Genomic DNA, 26,364 nt, shown 5'->3' on the forward strand with positions numbered 1-26,364 from the left:
ATGGAAGGTGTGGCCAATTGACACAGGTGCACGACTTAGGTGAAAAACATGCTAGACCAATTAAAATCAATAACTTTAATTGGATTAAAATAAATGAACAAAAGAATGCCTAAAGTATGGCAACATACAAAAGTAAACAAGGTCCAAGAAGGAATAACATTCTGCACTCTTAAAGCTATTTCATATCAGACACATGAATTAAAATAAATTTAAAGAATTATTTGTTAGAAATCACTCACCTGTTCTGGAAATGCACTCAAACCAAAATCTGAAATTTTAATATTTCCTTGTGAATCAAGTAAAAGATTTTCAGGCTGCAGCCAAAAAACAATACTAATTAGCATAAATCATGATAAATATGAAGACAGAATTCTAGAACTCATTCAACACAAACCTTTAAATCTCTATGATAAACACCTTTACTATGGTAATAATTTACACATCAAAGAATAATGAGTTGTGAGTATTGAGTGACGATAGCCAACAAGAGAGAAATATTAAAACACTTATCATAGAAAAAAATGTACACATTATGCACCTTCTTCTGTAACATTCCAGGGGCAAAAGTGTACCAAAAAACCAAGACAGATTCTGAAATGATTTTCCAATATTATTCCTCTCTCGATCTATTAATGAACGAAGATTTCTACAATTAAAGATTATGTGTAAAAAATCACCTACATTGAACATAATTAGCAATTGATAATAACAGTTTTGACTTACCACTTCCTGCTATGTCACTGTTGTTCCTTGTGGTCTTTATTTTCCTATAAAAATCACAGATAACCACTCAGATCTTTGGTTACTTCTATTCAATTAGAATAGCCACAACAACACTCATTCATTTTAATAAATCCTAATATGTGAAATTACATGAAAAGGGAAGGGAAGGAACAATGTCTGCATTGCACGTATGACCTGCTGAACGAAGTAGCTGCCAAATTTCAGGGTTAAATACATTTCCCATACCAAATATTTTCTTGCAGTAATCTATATCATGGAAATCTTAGCTAGCTTCACCTAAAACCAATTGTTTACCTGAGAAAGTAGTGGATCATGAATATATCGTTTCCACTTCATCGTATATTGGTATCTGTTGATGAACCTTGCTAGAATGCTCTGATAGAAACATTTTTTTCCGAAATCACCACCAATCAGACCCATTTGATTCATCAACCACATGTTCCTCCCACTCACAGGCACCGATCCCCAACCAATCAGCTTCCCAACACCCTTGGAACTCAAAACCCCTTTCGCAACCTTAATCCTCGCATCCCTAAAGGGAACCAATTCTCCCTGGAGAAGCCAACACATTTCTCCTTAGCCACGACGAAACAATCCGCCATCTTCCACACTTCGTACTCCTCCTGTTCCTTTAGATTGTGAAGTGTGAGGCCCACTAGTTTGACCTAGTGGTTGAATTGAAGTATTTTACACAAACTTACAGGTTCAAACCTTATACTGCATACCAAAAGAACATATTGAAGAGATAACATGAACATACCAGGGAGTATTTGAATTTGAGAGGTTGGAGACGGAAGTGATAAAAATCGCCTTCAGCAGAGTCCTCGACGCCTCGTCGCCTCAACCTTGCCGTCTCGACCTTGTCGTCTCGACCTCGCCGCCTCGACCTCGACGCTTAGCCCAAGCAGGGGAAGACACTCCACGAACACGAAGCAGGGGAAGATTGTGGTGTGGGGAAAGGGTTTGGGGGAAAATTTGATGAATGTAGTGGGAAGAGATGCTCCACGAACACAAAGCAGGGAAGATTGTGGTGCGGGGAAAATTTTAATGAAGGCAGCGGGGAGGGAGGGAGAGAATTAGGGCACATTTAGGGAATTAGAAAGAAATAAAGTATGGAAGGGCTAATATTTAGGGATTACCGGCGGTTTCACTAAATAACCGCCAGAAATATTCGGGGTTTTTAAAACCTCCATAAAATAACCTCTCCTAAAATTAAATAGTTTTGTAGTGTAAAAATTTATTATTCTTTTTTATTAAAAGCATTATGTGCATGTGGAAATTAATTAAAAAGATTAATTTAAAATTTTAAAATAATTAACCAAAGATATACTTAAATCTTTATTTTAAAATTAATTTTGGTTAAGATACAAAACACTAAATTTATTTGTTGCAATATATTATTAGGAAAATAATTCTTTGACACATCTAAATATTTTACATTCATTTGATACTATTCTTATTTGTTTTTTACTCTCTTTTTTCTTGAAAAATTACAAAACTTTATACTTTTTAGAGCATTTTACCTTATATCATGTGTCAAATGAATATGAAAGTGTGTCATGGTATCATTTCTCATATTATAACTAATTATATTTATAATATATTATTAAAACATTACTTCAAAATTATAATTCAAAACTAGAATATTTTTCTTTGACTCTTTTATGTTTCAAATACATTCTTAATTCTTAAATACCATTACCAACTTCACGTAAGCCGGTTATAAAAGAGTTAAATTGTTAAAACAACATTTTCCAATCCTTAATGGATCTTTCTCATGTCACAAAAAATTGATTTTGCTTTTGTCCTGCTAATTCCGCATGCACTGTTATGATATATAGCTGCTACATAACATCGAGGAGACCATTAAGATTGGGAAGAGAATTACTAAACTATATGCAACCATTGATCTGGAAAAAGCACGCGTGGGAAGAACTAGAATTATAGAAAAAGAACACAAAAATCCTAAATGGTGCGAGTCTTTTCACATTTACTGTGCTCATATGGCATCAAATATCATATTCACAGTGAAAGATGACAACCCAATTGGTGCTACCTTAATCGGAAGAGCATATGTGCCCGTTGAGGGGATTTTGGATAGGAAAGAAATAGATAGATGGGTTGAAATATTGGATGAACACAAAAAACCAATACATTCACATTCCAAGATCCATGTGAAGCTGCAGTACTTCGATGTTTCAAAAGACCTCAACTGGGGCCAAGGTATCAGAAGTCCTAAATTCCCTGGAGTTCCTTACACTTACTTCCCACAAAGACAAGGATGTCGGGTTTCCTTGTATCAAGATGCTCATGTTCCAGACAATTTTGTTCCCAGAATACCACTTGCTGGAGGTCGGACTTACAAACGTCATAGATGTTGGGAAGATGTTTTTGATGCAATAAAAAACTCACAGCACTTGATATACATTACAGGATGGTCTGTTTACACTGAGATAACGTTGGTAAGAGATTCTGGGAGACCAAAACCTGGAGGAGATGCAACACTCGGTGAGCTTCTAAAGAAAAAAGCACGTGATGGTGTCAGGGTTTTGATGCTTGTTTGGGATGATAGAACTTCTGTTCCTTTGTTGAAAGAAGATGGGTTGATGGCTACTCACGATGAAGATACCGGTAACTACTTCTACGACAGCGATGTGCACTGTGTTCTATGCCCTCGCAACCCTGATGATGGTGGAAGCGTTGTTCAGGACATAGAAATTTTCTCCATGTTTACGCATCATCAGAAAATTGTGGTTGTGGACAGTGCTTTACCCAGTGGAAGAGCAGATAAACGAAGAATTGTGAGTTTTGTGGGGGGGTATTGATCTCTGTGATGGAAGATACGACACACAATTTCACTCACTTTTCAGAACCTTGGGCACAGCACATCATGATGATTTCCATCAACCGAATTTTCCACACACTACGATAAAGAAAGGTGGTCCAAGGGAACCCTGGCATGACATTCACTCTCGGCTTGAAGGCCAAATTGCATGGGATGTTTTGTTCAACTTTGAGCAAAGATGGAGGAAGCAAGGTGGAAAAGACCTGCTAGTTCCTCTGAGAGACCTTGAAGATGTGATTATTCCTCCATCCCCAGTAACTTACCCTGGTGATCATGAGACATGGAACGTGCAGTTATTTAGATCCATCGATGGTGGAGCAGCTTCTGGGTTCCCTGAGACTCCTGAAGAAGCTGCTAGATCAGGATTCATCAGTGGGAAGGATAATATAATTGACAGAGGCATTCAAGATGCTTACATCAACGCCATTCGACGTGGGAAGAACTTCATCTACATTGAGAATCAGTACTTCCTCGGAAGCTGTTATGCTTGGAGTGCTGATGGCATTAAGCCCGAAGACATTGGTGCATTGCACCTGATACCGAGGGAGCTTTCTCTTAAGATTGTTAGTAAGATTGAAGCTGGGGAAAGGTTCAGTGTTTAGGGTTACCCGGAGAAAGGAACAGTTCAGGCAATATTGGACTGGCAGCGGAGAACAATGGACATGATGTACAATGATGTTGTCGGAGCACTAAAGGGCAAGGGAATTGAAGGAGATCCTCGGAACTATTTGACATTCTTCTGCCTTGGTAATAGAGAAGTGAAGAAAGATGGAGAGTATGAGCCTGCGCAAAGACCAGATCCTGATACAGATTATATGAGAGCTCAAGAGTCTCGACGCTTCATGATTTATGTTCATGCCAAGATGATGATAGGTAAGGGAATAATATGTTTTTACTTTCTTGAACAAGGGAATCTATAGATAATATTAAACATTGTCTTTTGTACAGTTGATGACGAATACATAATCATTGGATCTGCCAACATAAACCAGAGATCAATGGATGGTGCTAGAGATTCTGAGATTGCTATGGGTGCATATCAACCCTATCGTCTGGGTAGGAGGGTGCTTGCAAGGGGTGAGATTCATGGTTTTCGTATGTCATTGTGGTATGAACATCTTGGCATGCTTCATGAGTGCTTCGTCCACCCTGAAAGTGAAGAATGTATAAAGAAGGTAAACGAGATGGGTGAGAAGTATTGGGATCTGTATACTACTGAGCCACTTGAACGAGACCTTCCTGGTCATCTTCTTCGGTACCCTGTTGCAGTTTCCGGCGAAGGAAGGGTGACACAGCTGAAAGGATTTGAGTTTTCATCTCGTTGTTCTGTAGTTGGTCACCGTTTAAAGGTTCAATGAAGATGTTTTTCCTTTCGAAACATTTCAGTATTTCATAATAATTTTGACAACGGCTATTCAATTAGTTAGTTTAAATTTATATTTTTTAAAAATATTTAAAACGAATCAACAGATTACATGTATTTTACATTTTTGTGATAAAAAAAATTATTAAAAAAATATTTTTCTTTTTATACATTAATAAACTAACGTTAGAGATGATAAAATGTTTTTTTAACAATTTCTTTTACGATCTTTTTACAATACCTATTATTAATTTTTTTTACAGCAGTTCGTGATTAGTTTATTTTAAATATTTTTTTTAAAATAAATTCAAACAACCAATAAAATAATGATAAATGATTAAATTTTACAAAATTATTAATTCTTAAAATTATCCAAATATATATATTAAATGAAAGGAAAATATTTTCTTACGACTGTTTTACAAATACGATGGTTTATAATGAATTTGTTTTAAGTATTTTTTTATAAAATAGACCAATAAAATACATCAAAAAAATTGATATGAAAAAATTATTAACATATCACACTCTATGTAAAAAAGATAGCAAACAAACATCCCTAGAAGTACAAAATTTATATTTATTTAAAATATTATTTCACTTATTTTTAAATCCATTAATATAAAAAAAAAACTTAAGAGAGTTATTTGAATTAATTATATAATATCTATCATGATTTTGTTATACCGACAGAAAATTTGTGACGAGTGGTTGAAATTGATTGTGTTTGACATATAGGGCCGGCAAAAAACTTTTCTTTAATGATGGGATCTACAAAAGGAAACGTGTTTTCTGATATTTAAAGTAGCACTTCTATCTGGACTCTTTCCATTGGTTCTTTGTAGTGTCAAATTTCAATGAAAAATATCAGGAGATCATTTTATCCATTAATTGTATCATCAAGGATTTAATTAGAACTATTAATAATAATAATAAAATAATAAAATAATAATAAGTAGATAATATGTTTTAGTACCTACCAAATAATTTTCAACGTGATGAATTCAGTACCAACAAAATATTATATAAATTATAATTGAAATAATGTGATATATATACTAGAATGAGTGAACCAACAATATAAAAATATTTTTAAGACAAAACTTAAGCAAAATGTTTTAAGGGAGAAAATAGACCTATATCTTTGGAAAAAATTTCTTTTCGAATTATAAAAGCTTAGTTTTGTCCATTTTAATCAAGTAATGTTCTAAATAAAGATGACATAAATAGCATTTGCTCGTTATTTATCCCGTTTAAAAAATATATTTTATTATCTGTTATTTTAACTGTTCCATTATCTATTGAGTATTTAAGAAAAAATATCTATAATTTTTTTTTACTCTCAACACACACATATTTATATGTATGTATTTAAATATATATATATATATATATATATATATATATATTTTAATAACTTTTTCAAAAATAAGTTTTTAAAATATAATTCAAATAAAATTTAGTTTAAATTATTTTCCCTTTAATTTTAAAAAATGTTACGATTAGTTTAGTTTAATAAACTATTGATGGTTAAATAAATTTACAAATTTAATTACTTTGACAATTGACAAATTCTTAACGTATAATGTAATTAAAAAACAAGTCAAACAATGTTTCATAATGTTATCTATCAATTAAACTTATAAATCAAACGCTATTTTCCATAAAACATTACAAATATAGTTACGAACACTTTAAAAACGTAGTTATAAGTTCTTAAAAAGCTCATTCTAGTCAACTTTAGCAATAACAACTTTATAATTATTAAAATTTTGTCCTAATATGAAAAGACGTGCCAGCAATTTAATCAACATTCAAAGTGCTTAAAAAATATAATTACTGACTAGTGGTTGAGGTTTTAGCAACAAAAATTTCAAATATTTGTAACTTATGAAATTGAGATTTCTTATGAATTAAGCATTATTTTCTTTGATATACTTTTCACTTTTTGTTATAATTTGGGTATGTTTATGGAAATTTTGAGATTCTCATTTCCGTTTCGATAAACTTAGAAAAGTTTCGAAAAATAATATCAACTAGAAAGAAAATACTACTAAATATTTAACTATTTTAGGAAATATAGTAATATATTGATATTTAAACTTCTTTATCAGCAGACTTTCTAGAAACTTTGAATTTTGTACAAATATAGAAACATTCTGGAAACTTAGAATTTGAATTATTCACGACTAAATTGTAATAGGAAAAAAAAATGTATCTGCAGTTCATACTCTTTTAAAAGTGCGCTTATTTATATCAATAAAAGAGTTGTATTTTAATAAAACTTTGTAAAATTGTAAATTTTTGTTACAAAAGCTAAAATGTGAGTATTTTGATGATTGATATATTCACCTTATTTAGATGTTAAAGTTATTAAGATTGATTCAAAAATACTTTAAGATAATCTGACGTTGGATTGAATGGAGTTATTATAAACAAAAATGGTGTAACCAAAGAAAAAAAAATCATTAAAAAAGGAGAAATTTAAAGATTAATTATTAACAAAATTTAGTACATATTCTATACTAATAAAATGGTAATTTTACACAAGAGTTCAAAATAATATATTTTTAGATTAATCAAATTGTTCATATTATTCTCTGTCTCCTTTTTTGTTTACATTTTAGCAAAGGAATATGTTTATGAAGTATTAATTTTTTACATTACATAATTAATTATTTATTGTGGAGTAATAGATACGGGACGAAAATAAATTTACTATTAATAAATTTACACACTAAATTGACAATGATAATAGAATAATAAAATTATTTATATTTAATGAGTATAGAAACATATATTATATCAATCTTATCCATACAAATGAGTATTAACTAATTCTAATGATATAAAACTTGTATTTATAATTTATATCTAATAAATTAAAATCAAGGTTGAAGGGTTTCAGGTAAAGGGTAACTTAATTTAATTATATACATAATTCAGTTAATAAAAGATAATATATTTATTTAAAATTAAATCATAAATTTATAAAATTTAAAATATTATTTATTTGTTATATTTCACGTTTATTTAAATATCAAACAAGGTAAACCAGTATTTTAAGAGGATTAACAAGTAAAAGAATTAAAACCATTAGTATATTTGTCTGTTAATATAAGGAATTCCTTCATCGGCCATTAAAAATTATAATTACGATATAATCGAGGATTCAGGATAAGAGAGTAATTATTTACATATCTTTGTTGAAAGGTAAGATAAACACTGTGGAAATTAGCAATTAGCAATTAGTAATTAGTAATTAACAATTAGCATATAAAAACCTAATCATAGCCAACTAGTCAAACACCAATATATACACTTGTATTGTATTATATAGTTATCAGTTTGCAATTGCTTTCTTGAATCAATCAATGTTCATTGATTTTGGTCCACTCCTGTTCACCTGTTTCTTCTTTTTCTCTTCTTCCTCTTAAACACCCTCATCTCTAATTTCTGATCAGATCCCATTTTTCACTCTGTACTTTGATCTGTCAGAGTTTCACGTGCTTTCATTCAACTTTTGCTGCCATCTAATTCTACTTTCAATTTGTGGGGTGAATTCTCAGGTACTAAGTGATGGCGCAAATTCTGCTCCATGGCACTCTCCATGCGACAATCTACGAAGTCGACAACCTCAAAATTGGTGGCGGCAATTTCTTAACCAAGGTTTCATTTCCTAATCTTCTCTGTTCTTTTCATCTTGCATTTCAATTTGCGCAGTAGTGTTAGTACAGTAGCTTAGAGTTGATGTTGTGTAATTTGGAATCCAGCATTTTCGTAGGTTTCTTGAATTTTGGTTCTCTGTCACTGCTTTTGTGGCATCAAACTGACCTAATCTTTATACTCACCCCTTTTATTAATCAGTGGAGAAGTAAAATTACCCGAAGATCTCTCTGCTCTGGTTTTACCAGAAGATCTCTGCGGAGTCTCTGTTCTGTTTCATTTTCTCACTTAAAATATGTTTGAGATTTTAAATTTAATTTAATTTTACAAAACTTAGGTGTAAAATGAGGTTTACATTAAATAACGTGAAACTTAGAAAAAAAAAACAAATCTATAAAATATAACTGGATTTAAACATTGAAAACTAAATTTATAAAATTAAATTAAAATTAAAATCTACTTCGTTTGAATCTATTAATTTTATTTTCAGTTTTCAAAGTGTTTTCGAATTGAAGGAATGGCAGTAACAGGCAGAGGTTAGAGGTTGAAAGGATAAGGGTTAGATCCATCACATGGATGGATAGATAATTGACCTAACTTTTCCTTCTTTTTTGTGAAAAATTAAAATTAAGAGGCGGTGGTTAACCTTTTTGACATAGGTGTATTTGAAATGTTAAGATAGAGAAATATATTTTTACACACATAAAATTTTTATATTTATTTAATTTAATGTTATTTTTTCTTTTAAAAAAATAAAAATTTATTTATTTAGAATCATTTTACCATTATATATTAAATAAATATAAAAGTGTATCATTATATAAACTTGTTCTGCTTTCAACGGAGTTTTCATAATCATACTTAACTACTGATTTTCGTGTTGAAAAGTTTGCTTTTATCTTTAACATTGATTAGGGGTTGAAGTAATTTGAGTAGATTTATGATTAGATCAAAATATTTGTTAAATTTTTTATCACTCAGTTGTTGTTGTAGAAAATAAATCACACTGTTTCAAAACGAACTTTATTCAAAAAGAATTTTATCAACATTCGTCCAAACTTATATCAAGCGAGTTTATCTAAAAAGTTTTATGTTGTTAGTTGTAATTAAAATTTGCAATTAATACAGTTTTTAATTTTTTTTTATTAAAATTGGTAATTTATAATACACGATAGATTATATTTAGATGAAAAAATATAAAAAAAACAGTTACTCGTTGTTTATATTCCAGAGCTTAATTGATGTTGTAAGAAAAAACGAGGGAAAGACATAATGCACTTTAGACTGGGGATGAGAATTGTAGGAAAAATGGATCTGAATATTTGGAGCAATATAATACCTCTTTTAAATTATAGCATGAGAACAAGTATTACAATAACCTATTTAAACTTACAAGGGGTACAATTAATACTTTACAGTTTTTTTTTTTAAGTAAAATATATCTGTCTTTTAATATTTAATCTTAATCTTTAGAGTATTATTGAATTTAATCTTTATATTTCGTCTCTATTGTTATGGGTTAGTTGTTAATCATGATCCGTGATAATTTTAACAGGATTTAGATCAATTATAAAATATAAAAGTTAAAACTAAAAGAAAGTGTTACAGTAAAAGTTGAAGACATGTTTAAACTAAAGTATTTAATGTATATTTTATTTTTTGGTACTCTTGAATTTCTAATTCCATTTTTCTGATTCAGATCGTACATAACATCGAGGAGACCGTTGGTTTTGGAAAAGGTGTGACTAAATTATATGCAACCATTGATCTAGAGAAGGCACGAGTGGGAAGGACCAGAATTCTAGAAAAGGAGCACAAGAATCCAAGATGGTACGAGTCCTTTCACATTTACTGTGCCCATATGGCATCAAACATCATATTCACAGTGAAAGATGATAATCCTATTGGGGCAACCTTAATCGGAAGAGCATATGTTCCTGTCGAGGAGATCTTGCATGGTGAAGAAATAGACAGATGGGTTGAAATATTGGATGAGGATAGAAATCCAATACATGGAAATTCCAAGATCCACGTGAAGCTGCAGTATTTTGATATTTCGAAAGACCGCAACTGGGCTCTTGGCATCAGAAGTCCTAAATTTCCTGGTGTTCCTTATACTTTCTTTTCGCAAAGAAGAGGATGTAAGGTTTCTCTGTACCAGGATGCTCATGTATCAGACAACTTTGTCCCTAGAATACCACTCAGTGGAGGCCAGACTTACCAACCTCATAGATGTTGGGAGGATGTTTTTGATGCAATCACCAAAGCGCAACACTTGATATACATTACAGGTTGGTCTGTATATACTGAGATTTCGTTGGTAAGGGATTCAAGGAGGCCAAAGCCTGGAGGAGACATAACACTCGGTGAGCTTCTGAAGAAAAAAGCAAGTGAAGGTGTCAGGGTTTTGATGCTGGTCTGGGATGATAGAACTTCCGTTCCCTTGTTAAAAAAAGATGGTTTGATGGCCACTCATGATCAAGAAACAGAGCAGTTTTTCAGGGGCACTGAAGTGCATTGTGTTTTATGCCCTCGCAATCCCGATGACGGTGGAAGCATTGTTCAAGATTTGGAAATTTCTACCATGTTTACTCATCACCAGAAAATCGTAGTCGTGGACAGTGAATTGCCGAGTGGAGAATCTGAGAAGCGAAGGATTGTTAGTTTTGTGGGGGGAATTGATCTCTGTGATGGGAGATATGACACTCCGTTCCATTCTCTTTTCAGAACGCTGGACACAGCACATCATGATGATTTTCATCAGCCTAACTTCGGTGGTGCAGCAATAACAAAAGGTGGTCCGAGAGAACCATGGCACGACATCCATTCTCGACTCGAAGGGCCTATTGCTTGGGATGTTTTGTTCAACTTTGAGCAAAGATGGAGGAAGCAGGGAGGAAAGGACTTACTTGTTCAACTGAGAGACCTTGAAGATGTGATTATTCCTCCATCCCCAGTAACTTACCCCGATGATCGAGAGACATGGAACGTTCAGATATTTAGATCAATCGATGGTGGTGCTGCTTTTGGGTTCCCGGAGACTCCCGAAGAAGCTGCAAGAGTCGGGCTTGTGAGTGGGAAGGATAATATAATAGACCGTAGTATACAAGATGCTTATGTTAATGCCATTAGACGTGCAAAAAATTTCATCTATATTGAGAATCAGTATTTCCTCGGAAGCTGTTACGGTTGGAGTGCTGATGGCATTAAGCCTGAAGACATTGGCGCTTTGCATCTTATCCCGAAGGAGCTTTCACTTAAGATAGTGAGTAAGATTGAAGCTGGGGAAAGGTTCAGTGTGTATGTTGTTGTCCCAATGTGGCCAGAGGGTGTTCCGGAAAGTGCATCAGTTCAGGCAATATTGGATTGGCAGAGGAGAACAATGGATATGATGTACAAGGATGTCGTTCAGGCGCTCCAGGCCAAGGGAATAGAGGAAAATCCTCGGAACTATCTGACATTCTTCTGCCTTGGTAATCGGGAGGTGAAGAAAGAAGGAGAGTACGAGCCTCCACAAAGACCAGATCCTGATACAGATTACATCCGAGCCCAAGAGGCCCGGCGCTTCATGATATATGTTCATGCCAAGATGATGATAGGTAATTCAGAAAATTAAACTCATGTTTTTTTTTTTTAAGACATTCTTACTCATTGTAATCTTAAACTGATAGAACTTTTTGTTTTTGCAGTTGATGATGAATACATAATTGTTGGATCTGCCAACATAAACCAGAGATCAATGGATGGTGCAAGAGACTCTGAGATTGCAATGGGTGCTTATCAACCGTATCATTTGTTTACAAGTGAGCCAGCAAGGGGTCAGATTCATGGTTTCCGCATGGCATTATGGTATGAGCATCTTGGCATGCTTGACGAGTCCTTCCTCTACCCTGAAAGAACAGAATGTATAAGGAAGGTGAACCAGATTTCTGACAAGTATTGGGATCTGTATTCAAGTGAGTCTCTTGAGCATGATCTTCCTGGCCACTTACTCCGCTACCCTATTGGGGTTTCCAGCGAAGGAACTGTCACTGAGCTTCCAGGATTTGAATTCTTTCCTGACACCAAGGCTCGTGTTCTTGGCGACAAAGTTGACTACTTGCCACCCATTCTTACTACTTAGTTTCATTCTATATGTTTGTTAATAAAAATATAGTGTTATGGTGTTAAGTGAGCAGCTATTGTAATGGTCATGTAATCATGGTTTTATTCTCAAGACTGACTTCAAGATTTTACCAATTTGATGCTGAGAATGCTACTTACTTGTATCACTTTATGTGCATTATAATACATGTTTTCTGGGTTTCTGAACAACGTTTTTCGACATCGAGCTGTCGTCAGTTATTCTCAGTAATTTTTTACTGCTAGTTTTGGGTCTCGTGGATTGCTTCAGGTTAGCATATGTACTGCTGCCTTCCGATTTCTTGAAGAAAATGTAAAATAGAAGCTTTAGTCATTTTTTTCATGGGTAGATATTAATTATTAGTATTTTTTTGTAGTGACAGAATTTAATTCATAATCTCTTTCGTTTTTTTTAAATTCATTAAATCAATCTTATGATTAACAAGTGTCACTTGCAAATTTACTGTTTAACAGTAAATGAGGCGAAAGCATAAATAAAACGAAAAGAATAAACACGTTAATCAAGAAATAATCAAAATTAAAGCTATCCACTCAAAAACTGCAAAGAAATACTATATTTTAGAAACTATACTTTGAAATATTATATGTTATTTAAAATCACATTTTCAAAAATAGCTTTTACAAAGAATATGTTCAAGTAAAAACTTGAGATAGATATTGTTTCCTTTTTCGAGAATAAAACACTGTTTGAGTATACATTGTAAGAGGAGAGTGTCCTTTATTTAATTTAATTTAGCAAAAGATGATTTGAATATAACACGTCTCTTGAAATGAGCAACATGAAATTTAAAATTATGAATTCATTAATTTCTAATTTAAATTTAAAAAAATAATTTTTCAATTACTTTAATTAAAAATTCAAATAAAAGTATTAATAAATCTCGAAGAAATATACTGACAAAGTAACTAAATAAAAAAATTATTTAAAAAAGACTACTAGTATGTTAATAGTTTAAATATTTAAAACATAAAATATAATTTACCATTATTAAATATAAACATTAATTCATGAAATGATGACCACACAAAATATATTTTATTTTGTGTTAAAATGTAAAATATAAATAAGAAACGTAAGAAATATAACTGCAGAGGAGTGTGCAAGGTTTTGGAAAGTCTTCGGAATCTTGGTCCGTACACGCGTGCTGTGGATAATGTCTTGTCCTTGCTCAACACGTGTCAATGAGGTCTTAAATCATATAATCCATTCAATGTTCCTATCATAGTCATATAATATTATACACAGTTACTCACTCACATACCCCACACACGTGTAAGAACCATTCAATTTCACACTTACAAAACATCATCTTTTACATCAAACATTAAGGCCGTGTTTGGTTAGAATCTTCATTATTAATATAGAAAAGATATTTATCTTATCGGAAGCTTTCAAACTTTTCACTTCTATAATGATTTGCTCATCAAATGTTTAAGTAAAAGAATAGTTAGTTTGAAGTTTGATTTATTCACCTTTGGTTTCATTTATTATGAATTGATAGGTTAAATGAGTTAATTTATTTAAGATGTTTTTTTTTATATTTTATATGTTGTTTTAATAGATTGATTTAATTATTTTTTTAATAATAATAAAATCAAAATATTCATCTATTTTATTAAATGCAAATAATAATTCAAAATTATAATGCAGACATAATTTAACAAACAAATAAATTGAATATTTAAATTATTTAAATATTATTAAATGATATTTAAGTTTTTAAAAACTAAAGTATCAACATATATACAATTATAAAAAGAAACTTATAACAAGATTGTCAAAATAATAAAAAATTATTATAGATAAATTATGAATTTACCCAATTTCAACTTATTCGAATCTATTTAACATATAAGTTAAATGAATCAACTTCAATTCAATATATATGTATATATATATATATATATATATATGTATATATCTTTTTATTTAAAAGAATAATAAGTTAATTTGAAATTTTATTTAATGATCTTGATGATCTATTTTATGGTTTTAATTTAAAATTTTAATTTGTTTCTCTCGATTTTTGCTATTGTCATCCAAATTTTATGTTCGTTTTTATTAAGAAAAGACGTTTGGTTTGTTGTAGCACATTTTTATATGACTAATGTAAGAAATATTGGTACTATTATTATTGTGGCCTATTATTATATTGTGATTAATGACGTGTTTCTAATTATTTCGAATTTAACTCTCTCAGCATAACCGAGTTTTGCTAGTCTGTGTAATAATTGACCATTAATAAAGTGAGTAAGGATGTAATATCGAAAATTATTAAAGTAATTCATTTTTCTTAATTTAACAATACAATTTGAATTAAAGTAATTCATATGTTTTTCTATAGAATTTAAATTATATTTACGGTGTTACACATTTCAATCAAGTTTACATTTTTTTTTTAAATTAGAAATATGAGAATGATGGAAGATTGATTGTTGTATGGTTCAAGTGACATAAAGAAAGTCTATTTGAAGGATTTAGAAGGCTATAAACTTCCTTTAAACATTATTGTGAATAATTATGTTAAAGTTCTTTACAAATTATAACAAAAAAAAAGTATTTAATAAAAGAAATGAAAATCTGAAAATTACAGAAGGAAAAAGATGTACCATCAAATGAAAAAGACATACATTAACAATATAACTACTCAATATTCATTTCTCTCACATCTCATCAATTTCAACACAATTTTTTATAAATAACTTTTAAAAAGATTATAATGTTATTTAAAAAATAAACTTTAAAAATAACTTAACTTTATAAAATAAAAATTACACTAAATAACTCAAAACTTTCATTTTACACCAGAAGACCTGAGATGAAATTTAACATAACATTAAGATTAAAAACCCAAAATATGCTAACTGTTTTAGTTGATAAACCTATGTTAGTATATTTAAAATTAGATTAAATATATTTTCATCTCTTATTTTTAAATAAAAAATTAAAATTAATTATTTGTAAAATTTTAAACTTTTTTAATTTCTTAAATTTTATTAAATTAATAAATTTAATAAAATTTGATTAGAAAATTGAAACTTACATATTTTTAAATTTGAAAAACTAAACTGGATGAAAATAAAAAAATGAACTAATTTTTTAATAAAAATGAAAGACATTTAATCTTAGAGAGATTTTATAAGACATAATAATCCTAGTAATGTTGTTGAAGGTGGTGGTCGTTGAATGCGACCCCACCTGACAGGAGAAGACAAGATACGTTGAAGGTCGATACAAACCGCAACCGCATTCATATCCATACTTGTTCCTTCAAATTTCTTTCTGACTCCAACCAGAACATTAGATATACAAAAGCAAAGTCCAAAGAAACCGAACACGCAACACAGAGAAATCTAGATACTAACATCACATCACCAACCACCAATTAACTACTGCCATTCTTTTTATTTCTCTATATATCATCACTTTTTCACTTTCTTTCGTTTTATACTCTTCTTCTTCTTCTTCTTCTTCTTCAACCCGTGATTCCAACTTCTCCTTTTCTCTTTTCTCTTTTCTCATTTCTTTTCACCTCTTTCTTTCTCATGGCTTCCCTCTCACGGGGTCTTGTTCTCACCTCTGCCATGCTTCTCTCAACCACTCTCCTCTACGTTGCTTTCTCCAGGCAAAAATCCAACCTTTCTTTTCGGATTCATCACTCCAACAAACCCACCTTGCGTTCTTGCTTGTATTCGGGTAAAGTTTGATTTTTTTTCAAAAATAATCACTGCAAGATGTTCTTTTCTTACTTTCATGTTATTCTATCTCTTTTTTCTTCATTGGGTTGTGCTGATTTTTGAATGTGTTGTGTGCTTTGCAGAGGAAAAGAAACGGGAGAGAAAGAAGACGAAGAAGAAAGTGAAATTTGCAGATAGTGTGAAGAAGGAAGGGAGAGAAAGAAAAGACGAAAACAGAGTATCGAATAACTGCAGGGACGAATCCTCAGATTGTGTCGGAATGCCGGCTAACAGAATCGCTTTGTATAACGGGATTTTGAGGGAGCGAGTGCACAGAACGGAGTGTTCTTATTGATACTAACACATGATTTTCTTCAAAGATCGATCAAACCCTGTACTTGTATTGTACATTTGTGTAAGGAATTTGAAGAACGCACAAAATCTATCTTTGTGTCTCTGTCTGTCTCTCTCTCTTCCTCTGTTCTGTCTCTGTCTATCACACTTCAAATTTTCAAATATAATTTTGTGGTGAGGAGGGGTTAATTCAATGTAGAAATTAAAAGAATATAAAATCTGGGATATTCTTTTCTTGTGGTTGTAAATTGATGCCTACAGGAGTTTGTCCCATTGTTATGTACGAATTCTTAGGCGAAGTTTTGTTTTTTCTTTTCCGAAATAATACACTTCCATCCACTTGAATGAATCAAATTTCTATTACGTTTCAACCATTCTTTTCATTCATTGCTTTGAAGGTGTCACTGTTTTACATATGTATTGGACATGTCTAAGTTTTGTCTGTGATATATTGATTACTGAGTTAGTTTCCATGACTAGAAAAACTATAAACAATTACAACAACATCAAAATACAATAATGACTTAAGTGATTTTTTTATTTTTATTTTTCGTATAAAAATCATAGTGGTAAAAAAAGCTACTAATTTAAAGATAATCATGCTTTAAGTTTCAATATTACATCTAGAGGTGGAAAAAACTAAGAATTCATTAAGAGTTTAATACATATTATACTGTTTATAGAGTTTTTAAGAGATTGAATAACTACTTTATTCAAGCTCAAATAAACAATTATAATATTAATATTCAAAATTTTATTAATGTAGTAGTCGGAAGAAAAGTTTAAGTCTACTGACTTATTTTGAAATAATGATTAACTTATTTAAAATAACCCAATACAAGAGATTTTAACAAACGTGGGAGTTAATCCTTAAAATTTAATATATTTCTAACATAAATCTTACTTAAACGTTATATTTGATAGTTAAGTTGTGCTTAATTAGAATAAAATCAGTCTGATTTAACTTATTTTACCTCTTAATTCACATTGAATAGACTATATAAAGTTAATCGTGTTCATCATCCATCTTTGACTGATTAATAATCTTCACCCTTTTTCATCAAATTAATATTTTGGCCCAGCTTTTATGACCTACAATTGAAAATTATTACTGAAACAAGTTTTCGTTGACATTTAACATCTGACTTTTAGATTATGCAGTGAAAAATCAACATGTTTGACCCAAGAGTTTCATATTAAAAAAAGTCCACATAACAGCACCATTTAATATTAAACTAAGCTACGAAATTGATTATGGACTTCTATCAATGAATTGTTGTCCCTAAACTTTATAGACTTTGATTCTGTCAAACAACTTGTATAATTTAAGTTCTCCTCACAGAATTCAAATAAAATTCATTGAAGATATCAATGAAAAGATAAATGATATGAAAGAACAACAATCTCTGACCTTAATCTAAACAAAAAAATCACAGTTTATGTCTGTTTGTTGTTCTCATCCTCGTACCCAGATGCTCTTCCTCTTCTTCCTATGAGGTATGGCTCTGGGGAGGTGTTCTCACTGGGCATAGTCAGCCCCTGATAAGATCGATTAGCTAAAAACTCTGCTCCTGATTTAGCATTTCCTTTCATTAGAGCATTAGAGTTATTCCGCAACTGCAGTGCCTTCTCTGTTGCATTTACCAAAGCAAGGGCTTCTCTTTCTTCCTCAACATTTTCTGATGAAAATACAGAATGTCATTAGAAAATAAAACTAATGATCTTATTTGGTAACTCAGAATAAATGACTGAATCATCATCAGCATTAGGTTTCAAGGATGGTGGTAAAATGGTTACTCTGTCAATTTATGGGTTATGGCAGCCAAAAATTTTGTATTCCATGAAACAGAAACAATCTCATGCCTGGTTAAGTTTACTGATATAACTGAATCTCTTCAAGGGAACTTTTCTTTTAGGCAGATGATACAATGTGATTAACAACAACACATCTTCACTAATTTTTCTATTATGTCAGAATTATGAAGGTCGGTTTTGCTCCTTTGAAAAAAATCAATAAAAGTAACCATTCAGTTGCAAGCATAGAAGCGTGAAATGAAACCTACCTTGATTTTCAAAATCTTCAATGTATCCACCCTTCAAGAATGAGAACCGTGCTTCTTCTTCCCCTTGGTCTCCAGCTTCCATTTGAGGCAAATTAATTAGATCTCGAAATTCCATTACATAGGCTCCTGTCCACTGGCTTCCCCTGAAAACAGATAATATGGTCAAATCCGGAATGAGGTGAGTCGTTGATTTACAATAAACAAAACATAGAGGCTACACAAAAATATTGGCAATCCATACAAACACTATCAGAGAGACATTTTAAAAATAAAAAGTAGGTTTAACTACGATAGTGTACCTATTGAAAGCTATCATTGCTTCAAAGGGAGTAATAACTGGAGCTAGATACTCTTTGCTATCCAGTAGAGCAGTTTGGGCACAAGAAACATATATAAAAACATCACACTGATGAAATCAAACTGTTAGAAAGCTTTTACAAAAACACAGACTGAAATATATACTAAGGATGTAATAAATTTCACCTCAGGAAAGTTAGCAAGTTTAGCTGGGTTTGGCTTTCCCATAACCAAAGTATAGGCCTTCTTGCCTGCTCCAGTTATGAGCTCCTTCATTTGATTGATTATGTGAAGATAACCAGCTGCATCGGTAGGCAATATGTTAAATTAAATCCCAATTCTATTGAAAAAAAAAGCAAGCATATAAAATATTTACTCTCACACGAGATAGTTTCCACATTTCTTATAGCTACCTAAACCATGATTGAGACTGTGAACCATTTACATATGCATTCTGTAATCATAGACAATAATCAAATGATGCCTCACATAATTCTTCTCATCGCATTCAAGGTTAGTAACATTAAGGATTCACTCTTGATATCCTTTCTTACTAGACGACAATATTCAAATAAAATGTTTGTCTTTTGGATGTTTGCAATACTGTAATGCTTCACAAGGAATGTGACAGTATAATTCTGCATATGCACATGCTACTTTAGTTATTATCATCGACACACAAAAAACAAATAAAAATTTGACAAGACAACATACCAACACCAAGAGTTCCAACTAAAATCCCAACAATATTAGCATCCTTAGCTCTCTCCACAAGGTAATATCTGCATAGTCATCACTCTAGCTTAGTAAATTTGAAGATATAAGCTGGCTTACACAAGACAGAGTAGTGCGTTTATATTGGGATTCATACCTACGTTTAAGAATCCTCCTTTGTTGAAACAAGTCTGTCACCATTTGATTTTCATTTGCATAATATCTGACTAAAGCAACAGAAATCATAATAATTATAATCATGATTCAGAAACTCCTAAAGTAGAAAATAAGTTGAGAAGCCTTTTCATTTCATATAGATATAAAGAAAAATTAAAACAGAGTAATAATTTCAGGGATATTAGCTTTCCAAAATATACCCTTTTGGTAGAGATGCCGTACAACACATGACACATGTTTACTAACAGCTTTCCTCGTGTCATTTGATGATAGAAATACAATGTAAAGGAAAACATAAATTAAATGGAGAAATTGACATCAATGTTGGCAAAACTGAGATCCTAATTAAGTTCAGGTGGGGATGGTAGGAACCATACAAAATTATACTTAACAAAAGCTCAAAATTCAAAATTATACTTAACACAAGCATATATGAAATCACATCATTGAACTAGAATTCAAAATTTGTAAGCTCAAAATCCAATACCACTCATAATTGGTCAGATAACTTTTTCATTAGAAATATAAAGGGCAAGACCGTGAATCTCACGAAACCACAATCCTGCCACCAATCCAACTCACATCTGGCTCCAAAAGTTGCAGAGTCATATAATTTCATGATCTTAATCAGGATCTTAACAACAACAATTGATATAAGCAATTCATGGAAAGCAATACAGGTTTCATGAGAAAGGTAAGCTTTTATATGCAAAAATGCAACATATAGATGTTGTAGTGTATAAAAAAAATACAGATGCACATGACAAATTTCTTAAAGGACGGGAAACTGTCAACCTATTTCACAAGTATTGAATGTGAGCACAACATTAGCAAAAGCTGAATCATCAAGTCCAATCCAAAAGAGCAAGTAGTCATCCATGCTTTGTCCTTGAGGTAATTTCCAAGTTAATCCCCCAATGCTATACGTAGTGCCACTTTCTCCATTGCAACCACAAGCTAGTTCTTGGAGCCCTTTTATCTTTTTAATATCTTTTGATGGAAACATAACTGAAGATGGAACATCAGCAAAGTGAACTTCTGGCTTAGGGTCAATTCTGCATGACATTGATGATTCTAACAGTGCTTCTTTAATTTGTTGCATTGAATGTGCATATTCCAGCCCAAAAAGGACCTGGAAGCAGATGGTGCATGAAACAATAAATGTCAGAAACTTACATGGTAGAAAAATACCCATAATCTTCTCTTATATATGGCCGAGAAGCTGGAAAAATTAGCAATTCATGCAGAGAAATATAAATCATCCCAAAAAGACTAAATAAAGATGCGAAGTCCAGTTTATATTCTGAACAATCATCACCAGAGGATAATTGCAGTTGCCTTATTTCACATACACTACAACATTCAGTTAATTTATACAAATATAAATCCAGGAATGATTAAATAAATAGTTATACCATGATAGGCTTACTGTTTGTCAGAGCATATTTTGACATACTTTCAACGCAATCAGCTACGCAAATGGAAGCCTTCCCAAAAACAAAAAAGGATGGCAGAGTTGTTGTCCTGAAGTGCGCAAAGAAGATCCAATGGAAGCGTAAGAATTAGAATCTCAACCCTTAATTAAGGTAAAGAAATAAACTGAGCAACCCAGTGGTACCACAGACACTATAATTACATTTAAGTTGAAGTGCTCAAAGAAGGAACGGAATCTAAAGGAAACTTAGATTATGAACTAACAGCGTAAATAACTGGGCAGTATCATACTCATACACAGATGGATATAGTTATTTGAAATGCATCTCTACATTCCACAATCAGATATGAGAAAAAAGACACACTATTTATAAGATAAGCTCAAATTAAAGATTTAAAAAATGTTTTAGAAGAACTCACGGACTAAAACATGTATGTCCATAATGTATGACACAATCAACATTAATATGTGATGCTCCAACTTCATCAACACAGCAGCTGCCATACGCCGTGTCTGCCATCACAAACAATCCTACGTCTGCCTCGTACCCACTTTCTGAGACATCAATTTTTTTCAATGATTGAAGTCTCTTGCGCAGAGCAGTGACCACTCTTGTTGAATCTTTTAGAAGATTATCTGGAAACTGAAATTCAAACATGAATGTCCTTGAATTGAGAAAAGTACAGTAATAACTCCCATCTACAAGAAAACCTTAAATATTCAAGATTTATACTGGGCTTGGTGGTAGAATTAATAAAGACTAGTACTTTTATTGCTAGTGTTTTGTCCAGGCATTGATGAGTTTGAGGGAAAGGTGAAAGTGAAGAGTTGATGAGATAGATGGTCTTACTTGTAAGGCAACTCTATTGAAGTTGTGAGTATGAATGAATAGAGCAGAGGCGGCAATATCATAATTTGATTCAAAATCCATCACCATATCCAAAGGCTACAAGCAGTGAAACAAAATAAGCTTTTTTTTTCTTCTGCGGTGCCCTGTTAATAACATTCAAAGCAACCGAGAAAAAATTGATATTACATGTGAAAAGATGAAACTTTGGAAGATTGAGAGTAGTAGTAGTAAGAATACGTGTTAAATTGAAGAACAGCGTGAAGTGTTGTTGTTGCTTGTGGTGTGGCGTGATGTGCGGAACCTGAACGCGCCCTGCCACTGTTGTAGACGCAGCTCTTAAACGGCGTCGTGCTGCCCTTCGCCGGAGTTTCTGAATCTATTGAATTTTTCGGTACTTAGGGCACACCCAAAAGACACGATTGATTTAGGAATTTTAAGAATAATATCTGTTTAAGAATTATCCTTTTAATTTTTTTTAACAGCTGTTTATTTGTTGTGATTTTTTCCATCAAAATATTTGTTAAATATAAAATATAACTTTTTTACCAAATGAAAAGAGTTGATAAAATATGATTATAGTACTTCAATATTTTATCAGATAAAATATTAATTTTTAATTCTATTTAATTTAGTAATTATATGGTTAGCGAAATAAACAATAAAAAATAAACTAATAAATTAAAAATAAGAATAATATTATAAGTAGTGAAAATTATTATTTATAATATTTTTAAATCATGAAAAAAATTATATCTGATTATCTTATTCATGAAAGATAATAAATGAACACACTAAAGATAGGATTTTATGAATATTCGAATAACTTTTAGAAAAAAAAATACATAGGTATTATTTCATTATTATTTTATGAAAATTTTGAATAATAATATGTACATTTGATCATTCATACATACATAACAAGAACTGACACTCTTTTCTTTTCTAATTTCTCTTATTTCATATTCTTTTATCATTTTGAAATTCTGTTATAATTTTAATGAAAAACACATGTTTATAAATGTTCTGAACAAAATTAAGGGTTAAATATATTTTTAGTCTCTAAACTATTGGTCGTTTATGATTTTCGTCCCTCTTTCAAAATAACATACAATTTGGTCTCATTCTTTTCGAAACTTTAGTTTTACTCCTCGAAACTTTGGTTTTAGTCCTTGAAAACTATCATATTTTTAACTGTGTTAGTTTTCAATGACTAAAACCAAAATTTTGAAAAGAATGAGGATCAAATTGTATCTTATTTTGAAAGAGGATCAAAAATCAGAAACAATTTAGGGACTAAAAACATATTTAACCCCAAAATTAAATTGTATTACTTTATTTAAATTTTGTCTATTTCTTTTTTTTTTGTCATTATTATTATATTATTATAATTAATATTATTATAATTAATATTATTATTAATTTAGTCTAGCACCTATACATAATAATATATAGTTTTGTGTGTAACTAAACACCTGTACATCATCGACAACAAATCCTTGTTTTTCTGGAAAAGAAGGAGAAGAAAGAAAGACAACAGAACCCGAAAAACAACACCCTCACACAACGAAGCCTACCCATTTCAGGGCAGCCAGCAAGGTAAAAGACACAAGACAACCACCATAGCTCTCTTTCTTCCTTAATTTTCCCTTTTATATCCTTATGTTTCTCTTTCTTCTCTTTCACGTTCAAATAAATTACTGAAAGAAATTCCAATTCGCCCTTTTCTTCATAATTTTTCTTTTAATTTTCTGGATTACACCCTGACTTCATCTTTCGACTTCTTCATTCACCCGCAGACTCATTTCAGCAGATCTGACTAGGGTTTTTGGGGGGGTTTTCAGACATTGCATGCATATGGGGTATGTTTTCTCTATCCAACTGTAACCCACCGAATAAATTTATCTCCTTTTTTATTTATTTTTCCGGATTTTACTTCTCCCCTTTATGGGTATGGATGATTTTGCTTGTATTGAGTATGAGTCAATAATCATGCCCTGGTATGCTTGTTAATATAATCTGGGAATTTTTTAATTTTTATTTAGATATTTAATCAAATAACTGGTGAATAGGTGAAACAAAAACGAAGTTACTTTCAGGGAACTGTATATATGTTTATTATATAGATTTTGCTCCTGGCTTAATTTTCTGAATTGAAGTAGTTGGAAATCTTGTGAGGAGTGGAGGGTCAAGGTATTTTGTTACAAACATGAAAATTAATGTGTTAGGAAAGTTGTCAAAGTTCATAACTCCTCAACATGTTAAAAAATCATCCTTGTAATAATTCTTAGATGTGTTGCCAATGATCTAAGGCTGAGGTTAATGGTCATATTAGCTTGAAGAAGAGCACCTCCATGTCTGCATAATTTTCATTTAGCTAGTTTGTTATACGTGTAATTTGCTATTTTTTTTTTCTCCTTTGTGAGGATGATTGTGCATTAACAAATTAGAAAATTGTAGTGTTTGAAATTGTGGAGGATGATTTAGAAAATTATATTGATATGATTATATTACCGTGCATAACAGAATTAAATGTGATTGCAATAGCACAGTGGTTGTCTTGGACCCTTTAAAAAGCCCTCTCTAATTTCTAATGCTGATGTTCCGCCAAAAGGATTGAAGAAGCGAGGTAAGGCAGCAAAGAAACCTAGCACGTCAGAGGATTTCTGGATCACCAGCACGCATGATATGGACAACAGTGCTGTTCACTCACAGGGAAGCATTTCATCAGCCAGTATAACCAATCAACCTGCAGATTCTCATGGACCTTCATGCAACCCTACTGAATTTGTGAATCATGGTATACTATTTTTCTTTTTCTTTCTTTATATTTCATTACATTACATTATTCATGCAACCCTACAGATTCTTTTTTTTTTCTTTATATTTTATATTGACTATGGGATTTCTTTGCCAGGTCTTATCCTTTGGAATCAGACCCGGCAAAGTTGGATTGGAAATAAAAGGTCTGAGAACAGAACTGAACAGTCACGAGAACCAAAAGTGAGGTAAACTGCATTGTTTGATTGATTTTACTAGCACTTTGTATTTATAAGTTTTTTATCACTTTTTATTTATTGGGTGTTTTTGGGGTGGAGGGGAGGGGTGATACATGTATAGCACCTGTTTGTGTTTATTCCTCACAGAATTCCCTGTGCTTTATAATTTTGAGATTCCACAAGTCTAAGCAGATGATGTAATGTATTTTTCATAAAGTTTGTTAATTAGTACCTTTTTCAGAATCCATGTTTCTTAGGAGGATAAATGTGGGGCAAGTATGTAAGGATTGTTGCTAGCATGCAAGCTCATTTTTCTGTAGTACTACTTTCTTGTTTTATCGACTGGTGTAAAATGTACTGGGTTCATCTTAAGTTAAAATCAAAACATGCACTTTAACTTTTGTGAAATCTCTCTCATATCTATAAGTTCTTATGCAAATTTTGTTCAACAACAAATTGGAGAAAACACCAATTCCATCCGTGGCCTGATGAAAATCTATATGGTGTTGTAGTTGGAATGCAACATATGAAAGTTTATTGGGTGGCAACAAGCCATTCCCTCAGCATATTCCTCTTGCGGTAAGCCCCAGGGTCTACGTATGAGCCTTCTCAACTTAAGTAATTATGATCAATTATCTGATTTGTTTGTTTGTATAAATTTTGTTAGGAAATGGTAGATTTTCTTGTGGACATCTGGGAACAAGATGGTCTGTATGACTAACCTATACAAGACTGTAGGAGTGTAAGTTGGTTTGATCATTACAATAATTATAGTTCTTTCTTCTGAAGGAAGAGGAAAATTGGGCATACTTGCAGTTTGTAACTTTGTATATCTGTTGTAACATCATCTTTCAGTTGACAATGACAAAGAATTTTATTATAATTTTTCCACAGCCTGCACATTTTTAGTTACCATAAATGCCAATTCAATCACACAATTAAGATGTTGCAAAATTTTATCAAGTTGGCTGCAACTATTTTTGCTGTTCACAGACTTTCAGCATCTTTGTTTGAGAGAACAAACAGAACAGTTACTTTC

The 26,364-nt window shown here is 31.6% G+C and overlaps 4 protein-coding genes and 1 pseudogene across 10 annotated transcripts; 4 read left to right on the forward strand and 1 right to left on the reverse strand.

Moving 5' to 3' along the window:
* The first annotated feature begins 2,508 nt into the window (after window positions 1–2,508).
* LOC124832190 (phospholipase D alpha 1-like) lies at window positions 2,509–4,947 on the forward strand (annotated as a pseudogene).
* A 3,344-nt stretch (window positions 4,948–8,291) lies between these two features.
* On the forward strand, window positions 8,292–12,942 carry LOC124832205 (phospholipase D alpha 1). Its single transcript, XM_047306348.2, has 3 exons — window positions 8,292–8,621; window positions 10,318–12,217; window positions 12,308–12,942. Exons 1-3 carry the CDS (start codon window positions 8,532–8,534, stop codon window positions 12,739–12,741), a joined length of 2,424 nt encoding a protein of 807 aa, XP_047162304.1. The 5' UTR covers window positions 8,292–8,531; the 3' UTR covers window positions 12,742–12,942.
* A 3,192-nt stretch (window positions 12,943–16,134) lies between these two features.
* On the forward strand, window positions 16,135–17,164 carry LOC124832185 (cytochrome P450 family protein). Its single transcript, XM_047306323.2, has 2 exons — window positions 16,135–16,458; window positions 16,583–17,164. The coding sequence occupies exons 1-2, from the start codon at window positions 16,308–16,310 to the stop codon at window positions 16,792–16,794; spliced, it is 363 nt and encodes a 120-aa protein (XP_047162279.1). The 5' UTR covers window positions 16,135–16,307; the 3' UTR covers window positions 16,795–17,164.
* Window positions 17,165–18,053: 889 nt separating this feature from the next.
* On the reverse strand, window positions 18,054–22,755 carry LOC124832204 (diphthamide synthesis DPH2 family protein). Of its 2 annotated transcripts, none has more exons than XM_047306345.2 (11): window positions 22,567–22,755; window positions 22,330–22,425; window positions 21,899–22,122; window positions 21,460–21,568; window positions 20,840–21,176; window positions 20,025–20,094; window positions 19,868–19,935; window positions 19,340–19,455; window positions 19,156–19,262; window positions 18,857–18,999; window positions 18,054–18,472 (listed from the first exon to the last, which is right to left on the reverse strand). In XM_047306345.2, the coding sequence occupies exons 2-11, from the start codon at window positions 22,414–22,416 to the stop codon at window positions 18,231–18,233; spliced, it is 1,503 nt and encodes a 500-aa protein (XP_047162301.1). In that variant the 5' UTR covers window positions 22,417–22,425; window positions 22,567–22,755; the 3' UTR covers window positions 18,054–18,230. The 2 variants fall into 2 exon arrangements, with proteins under 2 accessions (XP_047162301.1, XP_047162302.1); XM_047306346.2 differs by having other exon boundaries at window positions 22,330–22,472.
* A 1,037-nt stretch (window positions 22,756–23,792) lies between these two features.
* Window positions 23,793–26,208, forward strand: LOC124832206 (uncharacterized). 6 transcript variants are annotated; one of them, XM_047306350.2, is made up of 6 exons: window positions 23,793–23,925; window positions 24,126–24,188; window positions 24,853–25,126; window positions 25,244–25,334; window positions 25,838–25,904; window positions 25,993–26,208. In XM_047306350.2, exons 3-6 carry the CDS (start codon window positions 25,015–25,017, stop codon window positions 26,044–26,046), a joined length of 324 nt encoding a protein of 107 aa, XP_047162306.1. In that variant the 5' UTR covers window positions 23,793–23,925; window positions 24,126–24,188; window positions 24,853–25,014; the 3' UTR covers window positions 26,047–26,208. The 6 variants fall into 6 exon arrangements, with proteins under 6 accessions (XP_047162306.1, XP_047162308.1, XP_047162307.1 ...); XM_047306352.2 differs by having other exon boundaries at window positions 24,874–25,126; XM_047306351.2 differs by having other exon boundaries at window positions 24,941–25,126.
* The last annotated feature ends 156 nt before the right edge of the window (window positions 26,209–26,364 follow it).

Source organism: Vigna umbellata, chromosome 6 (genome assembly GCF_029865625.1).
Source record: "Vigna umbellata cultivar VRB3 chromosome 6, Vumbellata_1.0, whole genome shotgun sequence".
Taxonomy (NCBI): domain Eukaryota; kingdom Viridiplantae; phylum Streptophyta; class Magnoliopsida; order Fabales; family Fabaceae; genus Vigna; species Vigna umbellata.

Coding starts and splice junctions, on each gene's coding strand:
- LOC124832205 (XM_047306348.2), top strand. CDS start 8,532: ATGGCGCAAATTCTGCTCCATGGCACTCTCCATGCGACAATCTACGAA. Junction 8,622..10,317: donor GCGGCAATTTCTTAACCAAG/GTTTCATTTCCT, acceptor TTTCTGATTCAG/ATCGTACATAACATCGAGGA. Junction 12,218..12,307: donor TCATGCCAAGATGATGATAG/GTAATTCAGAAA, acceptor TTGTTTTTGCAG/TTGATGATGAATACATAATT.
- LOC124832185 (XM_047306323.2), top strand. CDS start 16,308: ATGGCTTCCCTCTCACGGGGTCTTGTTCTCACCTCTGCCATGCTTCTC. Junction 16,459..16,582: donor GCGTTCTTGCTTGTATTCGG/GTAAAGTTTGAT, acceptor TGTGCTTTGCAG/AGGAAAAGAAACGGGAGAGA.
- LOC124832204 (XM_047306345.2), bottom strand. CDS start 22,416: ATGGTGATGGATTTTGAATCAAATTATGATATTGCCGCCTCTGCTCTA. Junction 21,569..21,898: donor GGACATACATGTTTTAGTCC/GTGAGTTCTTCT, acceptor TGCGCACTTCAG/GACAACAACTCTGCCATCCT. Junction 20,095..20,839: donor ATTCAATACTTGTGAAATAG/GTTGACAGTTTC, acceptor CTGTTGCTTTAG/TCAGATATTATGCAAATGAA.
- LOC124832206 (XM_047306349.2), top strand. Junction 25,127..25,243: donor TACTGAATTTGTGAATCATG/GTATACTATTTT, acceptor TTTCTTTGCCAG/GTCTTATCCTTTGGAATCAG. Junction 25,335..25,837: donor TCACGAGAACCAAAAGTGAG/GTAAACTGCATT, acceptor ATGGTGTTGTAG/TTGGAATGCAACATATGAAA.